This window comes from Orbicella franksi, chromosome 9, assembly GCF_964199315.1.
Source record: "Orbicella franksi chromosome 9, jaOrbFran1.1, whole genome shotgun sequence".
NCBI classification, from domain to species: Eukaryota; Metazoa; Cnidaria; class Anthozoa; order Scleractinia; family Merulinidae; genus Orbicella; species Orbicella franksi.
Window position 1 is genome coordinate 20,092,705 of NC_138153.1, and position 15,798 is coordinate 20,108,502.

The following is a 15,798-nucleotide window of genomic DNA, read 5'->3' on the forward strand; positions in this document are numbered from 1 at the left end:
AAAATTGTTTGCATTCCTTGTAGGTGGAAAGCTTTCCTTCGCAACGCAGGGATAAAACAGGAGTTTGTGGAAGAGTACGCTCAAGTTTTTGATAAAAATCAGTGTGTTTTTCTGTGTATGTTAAGTATTAATACAATTGTGTCGAAAAATATAATCTGCCCAGCTTAATTAAGCAATACTGCATTGAAAATTCAAAGCAATCCTGTCAATGTTTATTCCTAAATGAGAAGAACAAAATAACTATTCTTGATTTACATTTGCGGTATTTATGGCACAAAAATAAGTCGCTTTGTTTTACTGTATTATTTTACTTATCTAGGATGCAAGAAAATATGCTCGATAGCATCACAAAGAACATTCTCAAGACATTGGGATTGTTGCAGTTGGAGACATTTTATTGATATTAAGGCATGCAAAAAAGGTGGGTTTGTTTATTTTCGTCGCCAGAACGCATGCTTTTCTTTTGCTAGTCAAGAAAAATTTTGACTCCGAATTTGCTGCATTCTTTTCGTCAAAATCACCTGCACTATTACCGATGAACAAAAAAAGGACAAAAAGGTTCATGAAAGGTTATCTGTTTAAAAAAAGTCCTTCAACAAATAAATTAATGTGACAAGAGCTACTGCCTTTTTAACTCAGATAATGACGTAGTCATCAATCCGAGATGTACGTGTGAATGGAATACGGCACTCCTTCCTTCCGTCCTTCCTTCGACTCCTGTTAACCTTTTTCTACATCCGCTGACCAGTATTAAAGCGTTGGCAGTAGCTTGTGCCCAAGTCGGAAAGATTTACCAAGTGATTTGTTTTTGTGGCAATATTTCTTATTTATTGATCGTTTCTGCACGGTCGACAGCGTATGTTTTTTAGCTTGAATTTCTCACTGTCAAACCAATTCAATGCTGTTCAATGGGAGGAGCACCCTGTATGATTGATTTGAACACCAGGGGCCCGTTTCTCAAAAGCTCCGGAAACATTTCGGGCCCGTAAAGCCATTTTCAACAAGTTGTAGTGGTGAAGCGATTTCACTCCTTCACTCCTTCACTGGCTCACTTCCTGTTAGACATTTGAAAGCTGGGCGAACTCGCGTATGAAAAGGTCAGGGATGCTCGTCGAAACATTTTAATTTAACTCCTAAAGGAGACTAATATGGGAGTTGCTCAGGCTTCATTAGTCCCCTAAAAGATGCCACTTAAAATGGAATAGGTTCGATCACTAGCCACTATTCAATAAAGGATCCTGCGCACACTTGTAGACCCAACAGAGATGAGGAAATCAAGCCTAAAAACCAGAAATTAAATGAGAGCGTTTCTTCTAATTATTCTTTCTTCGAGTGCACCCTAAAGGATACTTTGACAGCAAAAAACGGTGACCTAAAATGATCTAGAGTATATCTAAAATAAATCTAAAATGATCTGAAATGACACTAAAATGATTAAAAATAACCTTTACCGATGTAAAAATGAGCTAATATAACGTTCGATCTTAAGTAAAAAGAACTACAAATGATAGTAGTTGCCAGGAGTACAGTAATCTAAAGTGATCGAAAGTAGACTACTAAGTGAAACCAAGGTAAAACGACTCAGTGTTCTATAATGAATTACAGAACTGAGTGCTTACCAAAGTAAAGGTTGATACGAGGAAGCTGCTGTGAACTGCCGAAAGACCGAAGACGCCTTGAAAAGCTCCGACTGTTTCCGTAAACTCCTGAGAAAATTCCCGATAATTACTGCATCACAGCCGCGGTTTTGATTGGTGTAAAGTGCCTACTTTTTCCAAGTTTCGCTCTGCAATGTGGTTTTGACAGGTACGAGGTTCCAAGTTTTTCCCCAGCAACGCAGTTTTGATTGGTACAAGGTGAAGTGCGGTTTAGCCCAGCAATGCAGTTTTGATTAGTGCAGTTATTTTATATGAGAACTGACACAGAGTTATCTTTTATTCATGTGCTATCCTTGACTTGTTTCGCGGTTTTGTTCAAGTTATGTACCGGTTAACGATAAAGATTAGCGAAAAAACTGAGCAACGACGTTTCGGTGTCATCCTGGCACCATTTTCAAGTTAAAAAATATTTGTGCGAAAAGTAAATTAATTTATACCAATGGTAGAGGTGCGAAATTGAATAAATTAAGATTAAGATAGCTGTTCAATGTTCATGTTCATTCCAATGAGGTGTCAAACACTGGTAATGAGTTCAGTGTCTGTTCAAAGCCTAAACAAATACTTTTGCGCGAATGGAGTCTGACTGTGTGTTAAGGCTCGGTTTCTTCTTGCGAATCCACAACATTTCGTGGATCAAGCAATCGAACTTTCCCTGACATTTCTTTAGGATCTTAAAGTTGTTAGTCAGGTCACCAACTGTATCAACTCGGTGTTCATTTTGAAGGTGTTTTCCGATGGCGGTAAATCGGTGTTCCTCAATGCGCTTGTAAAGATGACGGCTAGTGTAACCGACGTATTCTGCATCACACAGATCACATATATAGTTATAAACAACGCACTGTTGATTGATCAAAGGTGGTTTTGGCTCTTGTACTTTGAGATCATCGCCAATTTTACGGCTTCTGAACACCGGCTGTAGTTTGTGATCAAGTTTATTACGCAAGTCCGAGAGATGTTTCTTTACTATGTCCGCTGATTTCTGGTCTTTAAAAGGCAGGACAATGCGGTAGATATTCTCTGTTGGAGGCGTCGATCTTGTGTCTGGTGACATCACTGAATTAACGAAACGGGTGATGGTGGAGTTGACAAGAGAATCTGAGTACTTGAGGTTAGAAAAGATCAGTTTAAGGCGTTCGCATTCTGTTGAGAATAGTTCCCATGTTGAGGACAAGCGGTAAGCACGGTTTAACATGGTTTTAACTAAAGATCTTTTATAGCGGTTGTCGACATGACTTTGGTGGTGTAAGAGGAGACCAGTGTTTGTGGGTTTACGGTAAACACTTGTTACCAGCTTGCAGCCCTTCTTGCATATTTCAATGCCGACAAATGGTAGCTTACCGTTAGATGCGATCTCCATGGTGAAGGATATGGATGGATGACAGTTGTTCAAAGTCTTCAGAAAGGCTTCTGCGGTTGGTATGTCTTTCATTGTGGCTAGTGTATCATCCACGTAGCGTCTGTAGAAGTCTGGCAACTTGTTCTCGTTTTGTAGCTTTTCCTCGATAGAACAAAGAAAAGTATTGGCCATTAGGGGACCCAAGGGAGAGCCCATCGCTACTCCATCAATTTGTTGGTAGAGTTGACCGTTAAATTGAAATAGCTGGTCCTTTGTTGCTACTGACAACAGTTCAATTAGATCAGCTTTGCTGATGTTTAGATGGTGTGTTTTGTTAAACCAGTTGTCAACAAAAGCTCTATCAGCAAGGATCTCGATGGTTTCTTGTAGTGGGACGTTCGTAAAAAGCGAAGAGACATCATAAGATACTAGGATGTCAGATTCGTTGAGGCTCAGATTGCGAATCTCATCAGCGAAGGAAAATGTGTCAGATATTGTGTAGCTGTTGATCGACAGGGGCTTCAGTTTATCGTCGAGCTATCTCGCGAGGGCGAAGTTGTAAGTACTTGTGGCGGATAGAATGGGCCTCATCGCCAGTTTTTCTTTATGAGTCTTTGGCAGACCATAAAGATGGGCGAGTCGTGATCCTTTCGGGCAAACTGAGTCGGCAATCTGTTTTGGGAGAATTTTGCGCACGACAGATTCAAGGTGTTTCTCTTTCTGCAGTAAAGGGTGGTAGTTTTTGAGCGGTCGTCCACGCGTCTTGGGTCTCTCCGAACTTACGGCGGTAAATTTAGCTGTATCGTTGATGGAAGATTCACTCAAAAGGCGAACATATTCAAGCTAGCTTCGAGAAAGCCTTCTGGCAACTGGAGCCTTCATTATCCGACAATAAGAAGGAATTAGCTGCGGCCACCCTTCGATCGATCGCGCTTAACTACATCGAGTGCAAAGCCCCCAAACCACCGAAAGCGCTACAAAGAGCTATTGAGCAACTAAAACGAAGAGATGACATCGTAATCACGAAACCAGATAAAGGTACAGGAGTAGTTGTTATGGATAAGGCAGAATATGTTCGCCTTTTGAGTGAATCTTCCATCAACGATACAGCTAAATTTACCGCCGTAAGTTCGGAGAGACCCAAGACGCGTGGACGACCGCTCAAAAACTACCACCCTTTACTGCAGAAAGAGAAACACCTTGAATCTGTCGTGCGCAAAATTCTCCCAAAACAGATTGCCGACTCAGTTTGCCCGAAAGGATCACGACTCGCCCATCTTTATGGTCTGCCAAAGACTCATAAAGAAAAACTGGCGATGAGGCCCATTCTATCCGCCACAAGTACTTACAACTTCGCCCTCGCGAGATGGCTCTACGATAAACTGAAGCCCCTGTCGATCAACAGCTACACAATATCTGACACATTTTCCTTCGCTGATGAGATTCGCAATCTGAGCCTCAACGAATCTGACATCCTAGTATCTTATGATGTCTCTTCGCTATTTACGAACGTCCCACTACAAGAAACCATCGAGATCCTTGCTGATAGAGCTTTTGTTGACAACTGGTTTAACAAAACACACCATCTAAACATCAGCAAAGCTGATCTAATTGAACTGTTGTCAGTAGCAACAAAGGACCAGCTATTTCAATTTAACGGTCAACTCTACCAACAAATTGATGGAGTAGCGATGGGCTCTCCCTTGGGTCCCCTAATGGCCAATACTTTTCTTTGTTCTATCGAGGAAAAGCTACAAAACGAGAACAAGTTGCCAGACTTCTACAGACGCTACGTGGATGATACACTAGCCACAATGAAAGACATACCAACCGCAGAAGCCTTTCTGAAGACTTTGAACAACTGTCATCCATCCATATCCTTCACCATGGAGATCGCATCTAACGGTAAGCTACCATTTGTCGGCATTGAAATATGCAAGAAGGGCTGCAAGCTGGTAACAAGTGTTTACCGTAAACCCACAAACACTGGTCTCCTCTTACACCACCAAAGTCATGTCGACAACCGCTATAAAAGATCTTTAGTTAAAACCATGTTAAACCGTGCTTACCGCTTGTCCTCAACATGGGAACTATTCTCAACAGAATGCGAACGCCTTAAACTGATCTTTTCTAACCTCAAGTACTCAGATTCTCTTGTCAACTCCACCATCACCCGTTTCGTTAATTCAGTGATGTCACCAGACACAAGATCGACGCCTCCAACAGAGAATATCTACCGCATTGTCCTGCCTTTTAAAGACCAGAAATCAGCGGACATAGTAAAGAAACATCTCTCGGACTTGAGTAATAAACTTGATCACAAACTACAGCCGGTGTTCAGAAGCCGTAAAATTGGCGATGATCTCAAAGTACAAGAGCCAAAACCACCTTTGATCAATCAACAGTGCGTTGTTTATAACTATATATGTGATCTGTGTGATGCAGAATACGTCGGTTACACTAGCCGTCATCTTTACAAGCGCATTGAGGAACACCGATTTACCGCCATCGGAAAACACCTTCAAAATGAACACCGAGTTGATACAGTTGGTGACCTGACTAACAACTTTAAGATCCTAAAGAAATGTCAGGGAAAGTTCGATTGCTTGATCCACGAAATGTTGTGGATTCGTAAGAAGAAACCGAGCCTTAACACACAGTCAGACTCCATTCGCGCAAAAGTATTTGTTTAGGCTTTGAACAGACACTGAACTCATTACCAGTGTTTGACACCTCATTGGAATGAACATGAACATTGAACAGCTATCTTAATCTTAATTTATTCAATTTCGCACCTCTACCATTGGTATAAATTAATTTACTTTTCGCACAAATATTTTTTAACTTGAAAATGGTGCCAGGATGACACCGAAACGTCGTTGCTCAGTTTTTTCGCTAATCTTTATCGTTAACTGTATTTCCAAATTTAATCTTATGTACCGGTATTCTTAGAAATGAGATTCTCTACTGATACTTTTGTCCACACCTTTTAGACATTAGATCTTTTAAGAAATGGTAAGGGTGCAGCGTGCAACTATTGAGTTATGGATGCACGAGGGAGGCTGATTAGCACGAACGAAGCGTAAGAGTCGCACGAGTCGAGGCGATCGTGAGACTCTAACTTCTTGAGTGCTTAGCAAACCTCCCAAGTGCATCCATAACTCGATAGTTACACGCTGCACGCTTACCATTTCTTTTATAAGATTGACACTTTTTAAAAACATTTTTTATTGAATCTCGCCCTGCTTTTTCTTAATACACGAAGTCAAAAGCACATTTAACTGCGCGAAAATGTTCAGTCAAAATCTGACAAAGCGGCACAACAAAATTTTCTTGGATTGCGGTGAATCAGTTGACGTTTTCTCGATCTCGGACAAACAAACAACTTCAAACTGCTCAGTTAACCTAACTATCAAGCCAACAACAAACAAATTATTGTCGGTAAAAACGTTTCTCAAAAGTTAGTAAATACAGAAAAACCCTTTCTCTCTTCTTCTCACACTTCGATTTATTTATTTATTTATTTTGTTTAATAATTTTAATTTACAAAACACAGTTCTACAATACTTACTTACGTTGCTTACAATACGGGTTACTTATGCTGCCAATACAACACTCAATACAGTTCCTTACAGAAAATACAATTACTTGCAATAAGGGCAACTTACACTGCTAACAATATAATACTCTACTTAGATTACTTGCTGTACATACAGTTACTTACAATACGTTATATTGTATATTTACTTTGAGGAGGGAGGAGTACTTCTCACTAAAACATTTAATTAAGACAAATTTTCAAGATTGTATTTAATGTGTAGCTTACTGATAAAATCCTGAATGGAGATGGCCAGGGTATTTAACTTGCTTGAATAAATATAATGGCGCATAAATAAAGTAGTGTAGTTGAATTCCCGTATTATGCTATGTCGTGGGAGCTTGCAGTAATACCGAACAAGGTCTCCTCTGTGGTAGGAGAAATTTGGCACGCATTCACTTGGTTGAACCAGTTCAAGACGTTTTGGGTAAACAATTTGGTAAACATACATTCGATAAAAGAGTGCTCAATTGAATCTTTATCTCCGCAGTATAGACACTCCTCGTCCGCCTTAATACCAAATCTAAATAATTCTTTCTTAGTTACTATCGTTCTATGGATTAATTTAAATTGAAACTCTTTGAGTTTAGTTTCCTTACAAATGTTTTTTAGTGATTTAAAGATCTTAGTCCACACGTCCTTTTTTAAAGAGAGTTTTTCGCTCCAACGTTTAGGGCCCGTTTGATCTTCGGTGTGAATCTTGACGTTAAGCAAATTATAGAAGTCCTTTGACTTAGCCTTGTACAGATTAATTTGTGTCGATTCGTTGAGGGAAAAGATATTATTATTTCCGGTAAAAAATGATTTGTTGATGATGTCGGAGCACTTGGCTAGAGACCTTAAGCGTTAACACTGTAAAATAATACTGTAAAAAATTGGATTCACAGGAATATTTATCACGCAACTCGTGGAATGTTAAAAAATTGCCACTTTCATTTAATAGGTCATTAATCGATAGAATACCCTTTTTAAACCATTCACTAAGGAAGATGGGTTTCCCGCCCACCAATATATCTTTGTTATTAAACAGTACTAACTCCTGCTTTTGATAATACGAGTAAAGAGTTTTTAATTCATTGAAGAAGTCTAGTATCTTCTTATAGAAGGGCGGGAGGTCTTTAAAATAATTTGTGTCGTAGTTGCACCTTAGTAGAAAGTTTAACCCTCCCTTTCTTTTGAAATAGTGCTCTGGAATAATACACCAATTACTATTGTCCGAAGTCCGCAACAGTCTTGGGATCCAGGCGAGTTTTAGGACTTTTAACATAATATCAAAATCGGTAATGCGTATTCCACCGTTGTCTGGATCTTGGTAAAGGCCTGATCTTTTTATTTCATCTTTTTTGTTTTTCCAGAGGAACTTAAAAGATTTTTGTTCTTACAATTTCCACAATTCGTTTGGGAACATCCAGATTAGAGGTCGAATAAATAAGTTGCGATATACCCAAGGTTTTAATTAACATGGCTCTTCCAAATATCGTCAAATCCCGTGAACTCCACATATCCAGCTTAGTTTGCAACTTTTGGATCTTTTTGTCCAAGTTGAGCTCGTTGTTCTCCTTAATATTATACGAAAAACATATCCCCAATATCTTAACGGAGCTGTGGGACCATGTTAAATCCAGAGGCTTATTTCTATTACTTTTCCATTTCCCCAACCAAAGCGCCTACGTTTTCTTTACATTTAGGGACAGACGAGCAATTCGTTCGAAATCCCCAACAATTTTCAAGGCCATTTCTAAAGATTCTCTGTCCGCATTGAATAGAGTTGTATCATCAGCGAATTGGGACAGCTTGACTTCCTTACCGAAGACTTTGATTCCTCTCACGTTGGAATCCTGACGTATCTTATTTGAGAGTACCTCCGCAGAAAGAATAAACAAATAAGGGGAGAGTGGGCAACCTTGTCGAACTCCTTTTGATGGTTTAAACCAACTGGTTGTAAAACCATTGTTTTGTACCGCACTTTCTGTGTTCGTGTAGAATATCTTAATCCAGCGCTTGATGTCACTACCAAAATTAAAATGGTCTAGTGTTTTCATTATAAAGGGCCATCAATCGAATCAAAAGCTTTACGGAAGTCTAGGGACGTTAGAATGCCAGGTAAGTTTTGTACACTCGTATATTCCATTATGTCACTTATAAGTCGGATATTTTCCCCAATGTATCTCCCTTTTACGAAGCCTGTTTGGTCAGAGTGGATCAGGTTTGGTAGTGTCGGTTCAATGCGTTTGGCTATTGCTTTTGACGCTATTTTAAGATCAGCATTAAGCAAAGTAATCGGTCTCCAGTTTGAAAGATCTAGGAGTGACCCGTCTTCTTTCGTAACTAAAGTAATTATTCCCCTTGGTTGTGAAATGGAGGGTTCACCTTTCTCGTGCGCTTCGTTGAAACTTGCTATTAATGTTCCTAACCCATAACCCTTACTATAATTATATATAAACAAACAACACAACCAGAACATTTGTGGGGAAAAGAGGTAAGGGATGAAGCACTCCAATGAAGAATTCTAGGTCACTTTTCGTAGGGGTGATAATCCCCCGGGGTACTCAGTACGAGGTGGTAATCCTCAAGAGGGGGTGATAATCCCCCAAGGGTACTGAGTGAGAGATGATCATGCTCTCTAGGGGGTGATAATCCCCCAGCATACTCAGAAAGGTGATAATCCTCTTTAGGGGGTAATAATCCCCCAGGGTATGGAGAGTTGATAATCCTCTCTAGGGGTCGAATCCCCCGGGTTAAGGAATAATAAGAGTCTATGGGGTAAAGGGTGACCTCTATGGGAGCACTTCATCCCCAGCAAATACACAAAAGGTGTATTCCCCACAGACGATGAAAACAGTACATTCATGTACATGTTACAAATAAAATCAAATCTCAAAACTTTGTTGCTCAGAAATATATGCAGCTACTTCAACCCTTTGAGCACCAATGGGACCAACATCTAATGTCTCCTCACATACACGATGGGAGTGAATCTCATAACTTGTGGGTAGAAATGAGTAGGTAAAATTAAAATAAAATAAAAATAAAAATGCTGGAGGCAAGAGAGGAGAAAATGCGTGTTGATATTGGGGCACAAAGGGCTTAAGTACAGTGTAAATACTACTATTTTGTTTTAAAATTCTCCCATTAAGGTGGCTCCCTATAGTTTTACGATCGCACGGGCGCCGAGGACGAAAACTCAAGTAATCTGCGCGCGCTCGAAGGAAAACTTCACTGTTTTTCGATTTTTATTACGTCAACATGAGCACAACAAGCAAAACTGACAGTGAATTTTCTTGCGTTTCCTTCGGTGAAATTCCGTAAAACTTGCCAGATTGGTAGTAAATGTTTTACTTTTGCCGGAGCTCGTTTTTCAGGGAAATCTATATGACCAGTTTTCTCGCAGCGATAAAAGACGTAAATTTGCAAAAATCGAAAAACCTGCATTTACAAACCCTACGTTTTTCGCCTTTAAAATTCGTATCCCGAAGGAAGCGATATGCTGTGAAAATGTGGGAAGATTTCACCGAAGGAAATTCAAGAAAATCGCAAGTAAAGCCATAAAAAAGCAAAAAACATATCTGTTTGGGCATTTATAATTCAAGACTAAAACCAATCATTTTAACAGAGCTAATAGTAAAACACTATTTAATCATTGCTTATTACATGTAATTAGTTTGAGAGGACTGGGTGTAAAAACGAAGGCAAAAAACGGCATTCAAAACATAACACTTGCGCGCGCAACGCCATAAATGATTACCCTATGGAGCCACCTGAAGGACTTTGTAACTGACTGGGCTAAAGATGTGTTTTACTAGCGAGGGTTTTTGAAACGTCAGATAAAATAGAATGGGGAACTCTTACGTACCGCTCGTAACAGTCTGATGACCACCTACCCATTGTTTTAATTAGCCATGCGGGGAGCCCTGCTGATGCTGCTGTTGTGGCAGCCCCAATTCTGTAACTATGCCCAGCGTAATGGGAAGAATTGAAACCTGACCGGGACAATAGGGCCCTCGTTTCTGACACTAGGGCTGTTTTAGTCAGGGGTGTGCCCGAGGAGTATATGAACAAAGGCCCGGAGGCGGTGTCTCTTGCCTGCAGGTATTTTTGCATGGCCAAAATTGGACAGAGGGGTAGGCCAGTTTTCCCTATAGTGATGGTGTGGCCAGAGTGGAATGGGTCTGTTTTGGGGGCTTTGATGCTCAATTTCATAAAGTCAGGATTGCCCTGGTGAGAGAAGAACCGAACATCCCTTGGGGCAAGGTGAATCTCAGGTGAAAATTTTGAGTTGCATGTGAGTTCACCCAATCTCAGAAAACCAAAAAAGGCTAATGTCATAGCAGCCCAGACCATGAATGAATCAAAATGTTTGGTGTAGGGAACTGCTAAGAGAGCATAAAAAAGGTGCAGGTGGTGGATAGTTATAGGGAGTCGTACCCTAGTATGATCCCCTTGAGAGCGTTTGAACTCCCCGGCAAACCAATTGAAGGCGCACAAATTTTTTCAGATCAAGCTCATAACCCATACGGATATGAAGGTGACGAACAGCCGCAAGGTAGCATTTTATCGAGGAATGTTTTATAGATTGAGCTAAATATGCAACACATTTCATTAATAATTCTTCATTGGCTGGAAACATTGGTAGATTTGTTGCCCTGTATAACTGGCAGAAATCCAAGAACTGCTTTTCCCCTGTAGGTCCGATTGGTGGAGGCCGCGATTGATAGTCCAAGGTACCGCTGAATGTCAGCATTCAGATTTGTAAAAGTTCCTGTAGACCGGGCACGGACTTGGGTCTGCATATGGAGCCAGCATACGAAATCGTTTGAACTGAAAGCGAGAATGGGAGTCGGCGATTTCATTTATTTTGCCTGCGATGTGTTGAACTTGGATGTAGATATTGTATTTGAGAGTTAGAAAGGTCCAGTGACGAACTAAATCCATGACCCTTGGTATACGAGACCGTTTGGAGTTGAAAATGCTAACTACTGACTCATTGTCGCAATAAAAAAGGATTCGCTTGTTGGAAAAATGTTCACCCCACAAATGGCACGCAACAACTAGTGCAAATAATTCTGGCCAGGCAATGCTAATACCTGGCTCTCCCAATTTTTGGTGGGGCTCCCAGGGGCCAGAAAACCACTTGGATTTGAATATTCCCCCATAACCAAGTGCACCTGATGCATCTGTGTGCAGCTCTAGGGTCTCCAAGTCAAACCAAGCAGTTGCCAGGAAAAAACTGGCCCCATTCCAGCTAGCAATAAATTTCTGCCACATGGTGAGATCTTTGAAAAAACCCGAATTGAGCTTGACGTGTTGGTGGGGTTGCTTGACATTATGCGTCAATTCGATCATCCGCTGTAGGAAGGGTCTTCCCGGGGGAACAACCTTGCAGGCAAAATTTAGAGTCCCGATGAGTGATTGTAGTTCTTTCAATGTACAGGACTTCCTGTGTTGAAAGGAACTGAGAGATTCCAGTATACGATTGACTTTGTCCGGAGGAAGTCGGGCCTCCATTCTATCGGAATCAAGTATAATACCCATGAATTCGATACCCTGAGTTGGGCCAGCAGTTTTGTCAGTTGCTATCGGGATGTTAAGACTCTTGAATGAGAGTAACATGCTGGTTAAACTCTCTTGACAAAATTTGACTATGAGGGGGCAAAGATGACGCAGCTTCGATAATGAGGAAATCGTTCCCGATATGACAAACAAATGAAATTGAGCACTTGTTCACTAGGATCCACTCAATGGCGTCCGAAAGCTGATTGAATATGTATGACGCACTCCTCAAGCCGAAAGGTAAAACTTTTTTATAGTAGAACTTGCCTTCCCAACAGATACGAAACAGTTCGTAATCTTTGGGTTTGAGAGGTATGAGCCGAAAGGCGGATTCGGTATCAGTCTTGGCAACGAGACATCCTTGCCCACGGCTTTGGATGCCTTTGATTGCATTGTCTATTGTAATGTATTGAAGGCTGTGGTCCTCCTTTGAAATGAAATGATTAATACTAGTTGCCCCTGACTTCGGGAATGACAAGTGAAAAATGGTTCTAAATTTGCTTGAGAGTTTTTTGGGTACCAAACCAATGGGAGAGACCTGAAAGTTGGTAAAGCGGGGGGGGGGGGGGGGGGGGGCTGTCATAAGGGCCAGCAATGCGAGGTTGGAAGTTACAATATCGGGTTGGGCCAATGCTGTGGGCAGGTTTTTGCAAAATCTGGGGACCCGGGGCCCAGTATAGCCAATGCATGCACCATACCTAAGATTATGGCATAACTGATTAACTAGTGTACGGTTGGGATGACCATCGAGAACTTTTTCTAACGAGTTAACATTTACTGGAGTGGGTAATGGATAATGTTTAACCTTAGTGCTTAGATTTACTAGATGTACTGGATTTGGTATCTGCTGTTGTGTCTGCTTCGTGGAGGGTTCGAGGGGGAGTTATAGTCCCGCCCAGGGTGGGAACCCCCGCACTTATTGCAGACGTGTCTAAATGCACATGGCTCTCTAAGACAGGATCCTGTCCTATTGAAATTAATACAGGTGCCTCTAGGTGCGGCCCCGGCAGAGACACTGACACGGGGTACTTTTGAAAAAAGAGGGTATTCCTCCCTCAAAACAGAAGGGGCCACGGTAAATATCATGAGCCACAGCTGCTGGTTGATCCTTGACCAGACAAGTGACTTGTCTAAGGAAGCCTTCTGACGGAATTTAAAATCGTGTATACACCATCCCAGGCCCTTATGAAACTGAGCTGCATACCTTGTAATGCTCATGTACTGCAAAAATTCCTGAGATCTTCAGGGGAATTTACGAATAAAGATACTCGTATAAGTACTGTATGCGGTAGTCCACTGTTCAATGTCAGTGATGGAGGCACTTGAGTAGGCCTTCTAGCTGACTTTGATGACAGAGTTTTCCGTTGTAAGGGTTAGGGGATCCCCATCGTCAAAGGCCGATAGATTTTTCGGTAACAATTTCGATAGTTCGAAGAACTCACCGGACTGGATTTCTTTGACGTAATTAGCTGGTACGTCCTGCAGTGGGTTACCGTACTCTTGGTCGTTTCCAACGAGAGGGTTTGGCATCCCTTGAATAATGGCGGGAGTTGTTTCGTTCTCCTGCGACTGAGCGTTGACTTGTACTCCAACCGCGTCATTCTTCATGGCCTCAACTGCGGCAAGGGCAACGCTGGTCGCGACGGCTTGCATGGTTTGGTTTACTGTCGCTGATTTGATTTGAGCGAGTTGGACGCTGTTAAAGTTAGCATCTTGACCATCTTGTCCTTGGCCGTTTGAGCCATCAACGGTCAGTGAGATCGCCTGACTTGGTTGCGTCTGTTTACGTTTTTTTGTCCCGCCGAAGGCCGGAGCGCTCTTTTGGGCTGCTCTCGTAGCTAACTGCTTTCGTGGAGCTTTTCCATCAGTTGATTTGCGAGTTGTTCGCTTTGTAAGAGACATTTCCACAAATAAAACAAATAAATTTTTGGAAAATTTTGGTTCTGCGAATGAGAAAGTGCAAGAACTGTGTTGTGCACGGCTGAGCATGTGATTATACAGTGCAAGATTTCACGTGCATGGTAGATGCTGATTGGCTGAGCGGGATCATCTGACATGAGTAACTCATATGTGGGAAGTGATCCGTGACCAGAATTGACCTGATTTATTCTCTCTCCTGGGGTGTATGGTTAGACATTAACTGTAATTAAATTTTGGTATAAATTGGCTTTAAATCGTTTCCTAAAAGATAAAAAAATAGGTATAAAATTCAACGGTAAATCCATCTTCCACCGGAGCTTTACCATTCTGAAAGGTTTCTAGTATCTTTTTGCATTCTTCGCACGTAAGTGGACCCTCCAAGGTTCCTTGCACGTCCTCTGAAAGCTTAGGCGATTCAAAATTTTCAGTGAATGTGTCAGAAAAGGTTTCAGAAGTTTCAGAAAAGGTTAAATCCGAGGTATATAGGTTTCTATAATAATCTTCAATTTGCTCTAGAATCAGTGTCTCGTTGCGCGTAATAGAGTCATCTTGTAATCGAAGTTCACTGATAGTTTTTTTGTTGTAATTACTTTTTTCAAGATTGAAAAAATACTTTGTTGGGCGTTCAACAATTTCTATCCAGCGGCATTATGCTCTAAACATTGCCTGTTTTCCTTTTTCTTCGTAAATTGACTTAAGTTCCGTCTTCAGTCCGTCATACTTCCGTAGTACTCCACCGATGCAAGGAGAAGAAAAATTATCGCAGATAATAACATCAAGTTGGTCTATTCTACGTCTTTATTAAATCCATTTTGAAATCACTGGTTATCCTTGCAATCTGATTGGCTCTCAGTGGTGCGATTTATTCACGAATCGCACTATTTTTTGCTCTAAATCGCATCTTTTTCTCAGCCAATGAGAATGGGCCAGTAAAACAAAACAACCAATCAGATTTCAAGATTAGTTTAAAGTAATCAATAAAATTTCAGGAAAATGAAAGGCAAAAAGCCACTGTGTGGAGAATTTTGCAAATACTATTGCCAAAACTTTGTTGTTATTGTAGCTTTATTCCAAAAAAATTGACGAATTTAATTAATTACAGTTTCTGAATGACGATTATGAGCTCCTTTAGGCTGATGACCTACTTTAATGGAAGTTCCCAACTTTCAGTGTCCATTTTGACGAATATTTTGGCGATTTTTCTTCAACATCTGCTCAAGATCCGTATGATACTGAGTCCAGTAAAACATAAACAAATGAAAACCACACAACAACAAATTCAGAGTCATCTCAAGAAGGTAGATATTTCCAGGTTTCCGGTAGTTTCAAACGAAGCAACAGAACAGCTCAACTCTGTTGCTGTGAATAAACATAGTCAAAATACGCCACACTGCACAAAATAGTGAATGAACGAACGTCTTACGAAGCCGGTGCCAGTCCCGCCATCTTGGAAATATCTTAAAACAAATGGCGCTGCAAGAACTTGACAAGGTCCTGAGTGTTGAGTCCTACACCGAGGTTACAAAAAGAAACGGAGATGATAACGAGCTGGACCCCTTAAAATCATGCCATTGAACGGTATTTAAAAGAAAAAAAAACGTACTATCCACTGGGCATCGTGCACTCGAGGGAGTTTCACAACTCAAAAGAAATCGATCGCAGGATTACACAGGATACGCACCTTCAAATTCCTTCTCCAAAGACAATGAAAAGTCTCAGCCTCAACCACAGAAGAA

General features: G+C 41.0%; 1 protein-coding gene and 1 pseudogene across 1 annotated transcript; one reads left to right on the top strand and one right to left on the bottom strand.

Annotated features, from left to right (window-relative positions):
- The first annotated feature begins 3,957 nt into the window (after positions 1 to 3,957).
- Positions 3,958 to 5,944, top strand: LOC145497173 (uncharacterized). The gene has a single exon (XM_081476977.1). It carries the CDS (start codon positions 4,050 to 4,052, stop codon positions 5,685 to 5,687), a length of 1,638 nt encoding a protein of 545 aa, XP_081333103.1. The 5' UTR covers positions 3,958 to 4,049; the 3' UTR covers positions 5,688 to 5,944.
- A 6,829-nt stretch (positions 5,945 to 12,773) lies between these two features.
- Positions 12,774 to 14,044, bottom strand: LOC145497413 (uncharacterized; annotated as a pseudogene).
- Positions 14,045 to 15,798: the final 1,754 nt, after the last annotated feature.

Coding starts and splice junctions, on each gene's coding strand:
- LOC145497173 (XM_081476977.1), top strand. CDS start 4,050: ATGGATAAGGCAGAATATGTTCGCCTTTTGAGTGAATCTTCCATCAAC.